At 43.7% G+C, this 10,681-nt stretch overlaps 1 protein-coding gene across 1 annotated transcript; it reads left to right on the forward strand.

The window, feature by feature from the left end:
• Positions 1-1,041: 1,041 nt before the first annotated feature.
• LOC105527412 lies at positions 1,042-10,169 on the forward strand. Its single transcript, XM_011963732.1, has 3 exons — positions 1,042-1,256; positions 8,849-9,492; positions 10,097-10,169. The coding sequence occupies exons 1-2, from the start codon at positions 1,042-1,044 to the stop codon at positions 9,453-9,455; spliced, it is 822 nt and encodes a 273-aa protein (XP_011819122.1). The 3' UTR covers positions 9,456-9,492; positions 10,097-10,169.
• Positions 10,170-10,681: the final 512 nt, after the last annotated feature.

A 10,681-nucleotide genomic window follows, 5' to 3' on the forward strand; every position in this document is an offset into this window, starting at 1 on the left:
GCTGTCTCGAAAAGAAAAGAAAAGAAAAGAAAAGAAAAATGAGCCAGGTGTGGTGGTATGTGCCTGTAGTCCTAGCTACTCAGAGGCTAAGTTGGAGGATTGCCTAAGCCTGAAAGTTTTAGGTTACAGTGAGCTATGATCACACCACTGTACTCCAGCCTGAGCCTGGTGACGGAATGAGACCCTGTCTTAAAAAAAAAAAAAAAAGGGGGGCCGTGGCTCACGCCTGTAATCCCAGCACTTTGGGAGGCCGAGACGGGCGGATCACGAGGTCAGGAGATCGAGACCATCCTGGCTAACACGGTGAAACCCCGTCTCTACCAAAAATACAAAAAATTAGCCAGGCGAGGTGGCGGCGCCTGTAGTCCCAGCTACTCGGGAGGCTGAGGCAGGAGAATGGCGTAAACCCAGGAGGCGGAGCTTGCAGTGAGCTGAGATCCGGCCACTGCACTCCAGCCTGGGCGACAGAGCGAGACTCCGTCTCAAAAAAACAAAAAAAAAAAGCAAATTTTATTATTTTTTAATTACACCTTAATGAAGTTGATTTATAAAAATATGGCGATTTATCTCTTAAAGGCATACTCAAGTTTATCTTTTATTCTTCTAGGTCAGGAAAAAGTTGGCTTTTAACTCTGCAAAACCCTGAATATTTTGGGCTCTCTTTACTTTTACTTGCCAGCCAGCCAATGCTTTTATGAACTCAACTCTTTTATATTGATCTTGTGAAATACAGCCAAACATATAAGTAATACCTGCTGCTAACATTGCTACTTGTTTATTGGGATGTAATTTCCCCCTCCAGAGGTTTCTACAGACAACAGTATTGCCACATTTTGCCATTAGGTAACACGGACATTACGTTCATAGCTTCCATGATCAGTTTCCTCCTCATCCACAGAATAACCACTTAGGCCAATGCCACATATTTTAAGATTATGTTATGACATCATCCTACAGCTCATACCAAGTTCTGTATTAATCAGGTTAATCTGCAAACAATCTCAGGGTCTTAAAGTAGAAAATATACGTGTCCCACGTTACATGTCCAAAATGAATCCGCAGTGGGGATTTTCTTATCATTGTGGCTCAGGGACTCAGGGTGAGAGAGGCCCCAGACGTGGCTTCAAGGTAAGGAGGGCTGGAAAGCTTCACATTGGTAAGGAGTTAGAGAAGTGTGAAGAGAAGAATTTCTACTCCAAATTAGAGGAGATCTGGATATTTGTGCACTTCGATATTATTTTCCTTAAGAGCACAAGGTTAGACATTAAAATTAATTACTTCCTCCTAATCACTCAAAACCTACAGCAACGCTGTAACCAGAGTGCCAACAAGAGTAATAACAACACTAGTATAAATTCTTGCACAGTTAAAAGGCATGAACAAATTATAAATATAAGCATTATCTTGAAAATAAAAAGGTAAACATGGCTCAACTGAGTTGGTATAAGGGAAAAGTGTTGAACCTACTGAGTTTGAGAGACAGGAGCAAAATGCACATAGAGAATCACGCAGAAAGCCCTTCCAAGAGAGAGACACGATAAAATGCACACAAGAGCAAGTTTGTGGAGAATCATGCAAAAAGCCCTTCCAATAGACAACACTTGGCTAAACTCAACCCAATAATGATGTGGTTGAATGGCTGCCTGTGCAGAGACATATTCCTCTGTGGCTTGCTGTATTCTGCTGTATTTTTATTTTCAAAATACATGTACTTTGTTGTTAGCTGTTATTATTTGTGTAAAACATTAATATGTTGGACAGAAAAAACTATGTATGAACAAATGTGATCTATATGGTACATTATTGTCTCCTATTTACCAATCAAATATGTACTTATTTATATTGCAGAAATATGTATTATAGTGGAAAAGCTATATTAAACAGTAGAGCATTATGGTGACACAGAATTTATGGTCCATCCTTACTCGACTTTGAAGAAATCAGGGAAGGCTTTCTGGAGGAAGCAACTGGAACTAAGACTAGAGGGATTTTTCAAAGGCCAAGCTGTTGCAAAGGACAAGAAGAAGGTATTTCAAACAGGAGGGAAATTTTGGAGAAATGTTCAGAGGCAAAAAGACAAAAAGCAAAAAAAAAAAAAAAAAAAAGAAAGAAAAAAAAGAAAAGAATCCAGTACTTTTTCTTGGAAAAGCTAAAAGAAGTTCAGCATTTTTGGATGTGAGAAAGTGAATGGTGTGAGGTGAAATTAGAGAATTGGAACAGGATTGAATCATGCAGGGGCTGTAGGCTATGTGGATTTTTATTTTCTTGGTAAAAGTGGAAGGAAATGTCAAGATAAAAATTGACTAAGACTGGATTATTATAGGGGCAAGAGTGAGAGCAAGGAGACGAATGAGAAGGTTATTGCAGCTGTCTAACAAAAAGTTCATCATGGTGTGGACCAAACTAATTATAGTGGGGTCAGGAGCAAACGGATTGACGAGCTATCAAAGAGGTCAAACATGTAACAGTGCCATATGTTTGTCTGGAGTGAGGTGAGAATAGGCTGGTTGAAACGTCAAGAATGTAAGGTTACTTTTGGACCTGTTACATCTGGTACATGAGAGGCGCGGTCCAGTTGATAGATATATGAGCTTGGATTTGAGAAAACCAGTATGGGCTGAGGCATAAATTCACAGTTATTAAAACCATGGAGTGAATATGAGAATTTAGGAGAGGCTAGGCTACAATTAGAAACAGGGCTGGACATTCAGGGATGTTTATCTACATTAGCTGCTCCGTGGTGGAGTGCCAGGAAGAACAGGAGGCAATCAGCACTTTTCCTTTTCAGCCCCCAAGGGACCCAGGTTGACTAAGCTGCTTTCAGTGATATCTGTTGGGACTGTTCAAGCTGCTGGGCTGCCATAAGTCTCTGAAAATAATAAATATGTAATATTATAGTCAGGTGCGTAGGCTTAGCTTTACTACTTATTCATCATGAGAACTTGGGCAATTTCTCTGAGCCTCAGTTTACTTACATCTAAAATAACTAGTAATTAACACATTGAGTTACTGTGAAGATTCAAGTATTTAATACTTGAAAATGGCTTAAGACACTGTTTAAATAAATAATACTACTATTCTTATCTTTAGGTTCAGCATGCACATAGAGGTGGAGAGCACAGAAAGACTAGGAGATAAGAAGGAGTGGAGGATGGAGGCTGTGTGCTGCTCGCTATAAACACAGGCAGGAAACAATAAGAAGTGGTGGGTACAATTCAAGTGTGCCCATTCTCCTTTTAAAGATATACAGCCACCTGCAATATGGTTCATTACCTCCAGGGCCAGGCACTGTGCTGTCTGTGATACCCACAGTACCTTACAGAGTGAGTGAGTAAGTGAGAAACTCCCTTAAAAGTGATGCTTTCTTGGCATTTTCTTTAACATCTTTATAGATTACCATTCAGGTTGGGAAATTGAAGTCTATGAATCAGTTCTTCTGAGTTGAAAGTAAAACAAATGTTTAAAGAGACAGAATTTACTGTGTTGGATGTTGGCAGGACTTGAATCTCTAAGGCTGACGTTGTCCCACATACATACATGGGTGAAATACCTGCATCGTTCATTCATTTACTCATTCAGTCAACAAATATTTACTGAGAGCTTCCATTGTGCAGGGTATCACTCTAGATTCTTGAGATGTATCAATGATCCAAACAGGCAAAAATGCCAGCCCTCATGCAATCTATATTCTACATCATAAGGAAGGCATAGAGAAGGTGTGTTTAATTCTTGTAAAATAATTTGCATAGGTTTTCTGGAAACAAAATTCTCAATCTGACAGGTGAAATTTTTCATGAGTCTGTCTCTACTTTCTGACAAACTTTATTCCCATCCTGGTAAGCACCTCTTCTGTCTAGTATGTCCTACATTCCCAGTTCATATATGCTTCAGAACTGTAAGTATACTAGAAACCATCTGATCTAACTTCTCATTTTATAGATGTGAAAATTAAGACCTCCTCAAATTAAATGAACTTGGTTTAAGGCTTCAGAGTGAGTGGCTGTGTTTGGAAAATATGTGATTACCTGTAACAGATTTCCCCTGAAAATTGGGTAAAAGGAAATAAAAAAATAATTCAGTGACTTTTTGTTTCACTCCAATGCAGGTTGCTCTCACTCTTGAGTCTTCTAATATCTATTTATAACATTTCTATGTAGAAGACATAGTACTTAAAAATGAATTTTGTACAAGCAACATTAAACACCAACATAGCAGTGGCTTAAATTAGACAGAAATAGATTTCTCTGTCATGTGAAATAAATGTGGAGACAGGCAGCTCAGGGGTGATGTGGTAGCTCTGCAATCTTTAAGACACAGATCCTGGCAGTTCACCTCTCCACCACCCCCGGATTGTGGCCATTGTCCTCATGTCCACCTTGGCTCCTCTAGCCACCATGTCTGTATTCTAGATAGCAGGGTAGTGGAAAGGGAGAATGGGGCAAAGGATGTGTGCCACTGTACTGGTATGAGTGAGGGTAGATCTGAGAAGCAGATCCACGAAGAGGAAAATAGAGTAACGGATTTGTTTTTGGGACTTGATCTTCCACAGCTGGTTAAATTATTTATATTCTGCTCTGTTGGTTCTTTGTGTGGTGCTAGACCTGAAGAGAGCAGGACAGGCTCTCTTCGTGGCCAGTGTTATAAGTCAATGTGGCCAGGCTGTAGTCCCCAGTCATTCAGTCAAACTCTAAGGTAGATGTTTTAGTGAAAATATTTTGCAGGTGTAATTAAAGTCTCTAATCAGTTTAAGGAAGGCTATCCTAGATGAGCTAGGTGGGCCTGATTCAATCCGTTGAAAGGCCTTAGGAGTAGAACTGAGGCTTTTTAGAAGCAGAAGAAATTCTACTTGACAGCAGCTTCAGCTGATGCCTGATAGTCCCAGTCTAGCTTTCCTGACAGCCTGCCCTACAGATACCAGTCTTGCCTCACCAACGCCGACAAGCACATAAGCTTATACTTATATATATAGATAGATATATATATATACAGATCTATATAACCAGTTAGCCCTCCATATCCAAAATATTGGGAAAAAAATGAATGGTTGCATCTACTGAACATGTACAGACTTTTATTTCCTGTCATTATTCCCTAAACAACACAGTATAACAAGTATTTATGTCGTATTAGGTATTACAAGTAATCTAGATATTATTTAAAGTATACAGAAGAATGTGCATAGGTTATATGCAAATGCCACTCCATTTTTCATAAGGGACTGGTGCATCGGTGGACTTTGGTATCCTGGGCGCATCCTGGAACCAATCCCTCGCGGGTACTGAGAGATAACTGTATGTGTGTGTCCCCTCCTGATTGTTTCTCTGGTGAAACCCTAAGTGATACAGACATGATATGAGAGAGAATAATGATACCCTGGAACACATGAGGACAAAGTCGAACCTGCATCAATCTCTACCTCCAAGCCTCCAACGTTGGTCATGCTGGTGACCTGCAGGGGAAGTTAATGCTGTTGGTCATGGAGCTAACATGTACCTTGTCCAGGAATTGGAGAAGCTAAAGGAGGAGATTTAGCAGGAGTTGCTGCAAACCTGGCCTCTATCTCATGCTGACAAGGTGAGCCAGCAGATCTGTGATAAGGTCCATGAGCTGTAACAGCACCTGACTCTACACCAACCCTCCTAGCATAAACATGGGTGCTGCTTTGCCTCTACCATCCAAGATTGTGTAAATTTCTCTTGTGGCCTATGCTAGCTCAGAACCATATGGGGAACATAATTCTGGTATGTATCATTCTAATTTAGTCAAGTTGACACAGTAAAAACCCACCACAGTCAGTATCTTTGGAGACGTTTCTTGGAATCTTCCACATGACACTTTTATAGCTCATTAGCCTGAACTTAGTAACGTAACCACACCTGGGAGCAAGGCTAAACATCAAGGGTTTTCTTCTAAAGAAGGTGAATATGGATCTTGGAGAAAATAACCAGGCCTCTCTGCCAGAGTATTACTATTTATAGAACCCAGTTCCTACCTTCTGGAGCCTAATTTTTTAGGAGGAGAAATAAGACACTGTACAAACCTGTACTGAGCTCCGAGTTTTCAGCTAACTAGAAATACCTCCCCTTCATAGCCCCTTGGAAAAATTCATGGAGTGTTTTTATGTTTAAAGAACTTTTCATATATGAAAGTGTTTTCCTCAGGACAGCAGTGAACCAGTGTAAGCGGGCGATTCTTTACCCTGGGTGTCAGAGTGTGTTTTATATGGATTAGCAGCAAACTTTTTAAAGGCCTTTTGAGGAGCTGTTTTCTTTCACTGCAAGAAGAAAATGCAGGGTCAATGACCAGGGCCCTCCCTTATACGTGGAATGACTCGGGGGATCTCCTTTAATACAAAGAAAAGGAAATTAATTTATAGCATGGATTTATACAGATAAAACAGATTTTATTTAAATACCCCTTTGTACAAATTCAACCAAATCAACTGCTCATATTTGTGCAGTAATAACATTTAATATGTACTAGCTTTACCATAGGCCAGGCACTACTCTAAGTAATTTATGTAGATTACTGCCTTTAATTTCACAAGAAAGCCATGTGGTATTTACTATTACTGTCGCAGACCCTTAAGGGGGGTCATTTGACATCAGTGGGTTATTTTCCTGCCTGGTGCCATTCACACCAATAGAACAAGACCAGTTTCCGTGAAGTAGAGCAAAAACTTTATTTGTTGATCAAGGAATGGAGAAGGGGTGCTCAAGCTCAAAGCACCTTCTTAGGGGTCTGAAGGGGACTTTTAAGATCTCTTAGGGCATGAAGGTGGAGACTGCGGGCGAGCATTTGAGGAAAGATGTGGAGCCTTTGAGGGAGAACTGGAGTGTGTGTAGTCTTCTTTCTTTTGCACAGGACCCTGTATGTGCCTAGCAAAGTGCATCTCCTCCCCCACCTCCGTCCCCTGCAGAGATTTTATAATGGTAGTGAAGGGAAGATTCAGGTAGGGGCAGCACTGGTGAGCTCTGTTCTCATCTTTTCATTTGGCTCATTCGTGGTCACTGGCATTCAGCCTGCCCTTGGTGTCTGTAAGCAAGCACAGCTGCCAGCACAGGTTAATTTCAAAGGTTCTGGGGCTCTTTAAAAGAATTGAGGTCATGTTGTTGTGACGTTACTATTATTCACATTTGATAGATAAGGAATTGAAGCACAGACAATACAGTAAATTGAACAAGATCACATAAATAGCTGGGATGAACTCAGGACATGGGCATCTCCCTGATGCACTCCCAGTGCCTGGCTGGTCCCGGAAAAGGCATATTCAGTACCCTCTCTTTACTAGAACAGGAAAGTGAATACAAGGGCAAAGTGCTTCAACAACAAACTAAACCAAAAGGGGTTTCTACTTAGCTCTGAGATTACTGGAAAGTTCCGTTAACTGGAAGTCCCATTCTAGGATCATTCTGATTAAATGCAGTTAAATAAATAACTCTCACTATACTGGAATCAACCCTAAAAGGAAAACTTGGAGACTGGAAGCGAGGGTATAGGGAAGGAGGGGGAGAAGTGGGTGGCTTAGCACCGCCATTCAGACCTCCCTGAGTGCCCCTGTGGTGCTGTGCAAACTTCCTTCCTCCGTTATTAGAGCAGAGTCTTAGCTAAATGCTGCAAGGGCAGATGCTGTTTGTTCCTCTGTAGCTCCCAGGGCACCTATGGGGGCTTTGCAAATCACAGAGGCTCAATACTGTTTCAGGAAGGAGTAATTGGAAGAAGGGGCTTGGGAGCAAGGTATCAGTTTAGAACCTTCCAGACTGGTACAGTGTGTTCCATTTAATACTGAAGGTAACACTCCAGGCAACAGAATTTGTTTTTTTCCTGTGTCACTAGGATCCACTGGGGCCCGGAACCCATATGTGGTACCATAACTAGCCTGTTGTCTTTGGGCGTCTGGTGGAGGGTTTGGTGCAGAGACCACCTAACTGTGCTTTTAAAGCTGACAGCCAGCCCTGAGACCCCTTGTAAGCAGGTAATCAGATGGCAGAGGATGTGATGTTTCATGAATCTTAAATTTGCTTCATACCTCTTTTTTGCCATATGGGCTGACAGGCAAAACCTTGGACAGGTTGAGTGTTGCAGAAAATATGAAATGAGCCTGAAGCCAGGGAATCCATGGAGGATTGCTTTTGTTCTTTCAGGCATGTGATAACAAAGGGGTCCCCTGCATAACAGCCCGCCGGCATTCACCGCTTGTCTCAAAATCTTCTCGGCGCCCGTTTTTGTTTTTTTCAACTTGGAAATGGAATATATGAAAGACAGACTGAACAGTGGCAATCAAAATCCAGAGAGCTGGAGACATTTCTGCCATTCACAGAATTCATGAAAATCCCTTGTCTGGAAGGCTCTTGGAGAACTCAAAACGCTCAGCGCGGCTGGTGAGTTCCCTGCAGCAGCTGGAAGTGGAGCTATAAATAGAGCGGGGCGGGAAGCGCCCTCCGGAGGGAGCGGGCGGGAGATTCCCGGCTCCCCCTCCGCCGCCGCCGCGGCGCGTTCTGCGCCGGGGGAAGCCGGCTTGGCGGGCGCGCGGCCTTAACCCGTGCGACCCCGGGCAGCTCCTGCGGCAGCCGGCGGGGGGCGTGATGGAGACCACGCGGGAAACAGGAATCAAGGCACGTTTCTAACCTTGTACTGGAGCGACACATAGTCTGCGATTTCTCTCCCTCCCTGTCTTTCCTCTGCAGCTCCCTCCGGTTAACACCTGAAATTCGGCCTTAGAACACACACACGATGGAATTGGTGCCGTATCTTTTATTTTTAACCTTCGAGAGGCGTAAATCCAAACCTAACATTAAAATCATCCCCAAATTTGGTTTTGGGACTCCTGTGGGTGTTCACCCTTCAGCGGCGTTCCCTCCCCAGTGCTGCAGGCTGCTAAGGACTGTGACTTGCTTGGGGAGGGAGGTATCGAAGGAAAGCGGTGTGTGCGCGCGCGCGCGTTTATTTCTGGCGCATGCACACCCCTCGGTAGCCTCAAGGTCGGCGATACCCTGAGCGTTCTGGCCGCCGCCTGCAGGACGCGCTGCTGCCAGCCAAGGACTCGAGAAGGAGGGAGTCCCCAGCCCCGGCGGGGCACCTGGGATCCGGTTCAGTATTTAGCACAGTCAGTACCGAAGCAGGGGCAGCCAAGTGGGAGCTGGGCGCCCCAGAGGTGGACCCCAATCAGCAGCGAGTGGGCAGCGGGGGCCCGGCTCGCCCGCGCCCCGGAGCCCTCCCGCAGGCTCTCTGCGCCCCGAAGCTGGGGAGCTGGGGGCGCCCTCCCGGGCCGCAAGCAGGCACAGAATTTGGCGCCTGGAGAGAGGCAGCTGGTCCTGGCTAGGACTCCTGATTCTTCTCAGATGGAAACAGTTTCTGCCGGTGAACCTGCCGGAATTCCCAGTGGACTCGCACTTCAGCTTTGCCCACTGACGCATTTCACCAAGGCCGCATTTACCGCTTTGAGGCAAATCTGAGTTTCAAATGGAGCGGGACTTCTGGTTGCAGAATGAGGTAAGGTCGCGACTAAGGTGACATTGACTAGGGCCACAGATGTAATGGGGACCGGCCTCCCCCAGGCAAGATACTAAAGTGAAGTTTGCCTGGGCTTTCACTCCTCCCCTCCCTCCTGCTTACTTTTCTCCAGCACCCACTCATACCTTAAAAAGAAACATTCTCCGGGATGGGGGACTCCCTTAGGCTAGATTCAGCATTTTAGCGTTCTGTACTAGAGGCCGTGCCACAGAGCGACCTGAAGTTCCCTATCCTCCCTTCCATCTGCCATCCCTCCCCTCTTATCTTTCTCAGCTCTCCTCTTTCCTTATCCAATCTTTTATTTGTTTTGCCATCCCGCTTTCTAACTTCTCTTTCCTTTCTCTGAAAATATGAACCACATGAAGGGAGAGAGGGCAGAAGGTTGTGATTTTTCTGTGTAATGTAATGCTGAGGTTATAGGGTATATGGATTGGTGGTTTATGAGTTATTTATTGATTAGGTTTTCTTAAGCACCTACTCTGTGCTGCTGTTCAACTTCGTCAAGTTGGGGGTGACCAGACTGTTTTCTGGAAAATAAATTGCCCCAAGAAGTTTGTCCTGCCTCCTCTACTTCTTTCTCTAGGGTGTGGGAATGGGCATCTGCAAGACCAGGGGATGCAGAGCTTGCGGGAAGGAGGAAACTCACTGAGTTCAGGCTGGTTTGGTGCCTTTATGCCCTCAAGTCATGGATAGTAATAACAAAAATCACACATTAGTAATAATAACAACACATTTATTGAACACCTGCAGTGTTTGTGGTATTGTTCTAAGAACTCTACAAATGTTAACTCATTTAAACATCATAACTACCTCATGGAGTAAGGACTACTATTATGTCTTTTTTACAGATGGGGTAATTCAGAAACAGATGATTAAGTAATTCATTCATAATCATACAGTTAGTAAGTTGGGAAGCCGAGATTGCAGCTCAGCCTCTGAGTCTAGAACAGAGCTCTTCATACATTGCATATCTCTGTCACTCACATATTCATCCATCCGCTCTGTGCCAGGTGCTGTGCTAGGAGATGCAACAGTGGACAAGGCAACCAAGATCCTTGGAGCTTGTGTTTCAGTTGAGGGGGACAGGCGATGTATCAATAAACAAACTAGATGATTTCAGGTAGTGGTAAATACCATGAAGAAAAGAGAACAGAGTAATGTGCTAGAT

This window comes from Colobus angolensis, unplaced genomic scaffold (assembly GCF_000951035.1).
Source record: "Colobus angolensis palliatus isolate OR3802 unplaced genomic scaffold, Cang.pa_1.0 Scaffold62, whole genome shotgun sequence".
In the NCBI taxonomy this organism is placed as follows: Eukaryota; Metazoa; Chordata; class Mammalia; order Primates; family Cercopithecidae; genus Colobus; species Colobus angolensis.

What these genes read in the sequence shown, in the direction of transcription:
- LOC105527412 (XM_011963732.1), top strand. Translation starts at nt 1,042, where the DNA reads ATGTCCAAAATGAATCCGCAGTGGGGATTTTCTTATCATTGTGGCTCA. An exon ending in ATTTTCCTTAAGAGCACAAG is followed by an intron (nt 1,257 to 8,848) that starts GTTAGACATTAA and finishes TTCACCCTTCAG; the next exon opens with CGGCGTTCCCTCCCCAGTGC.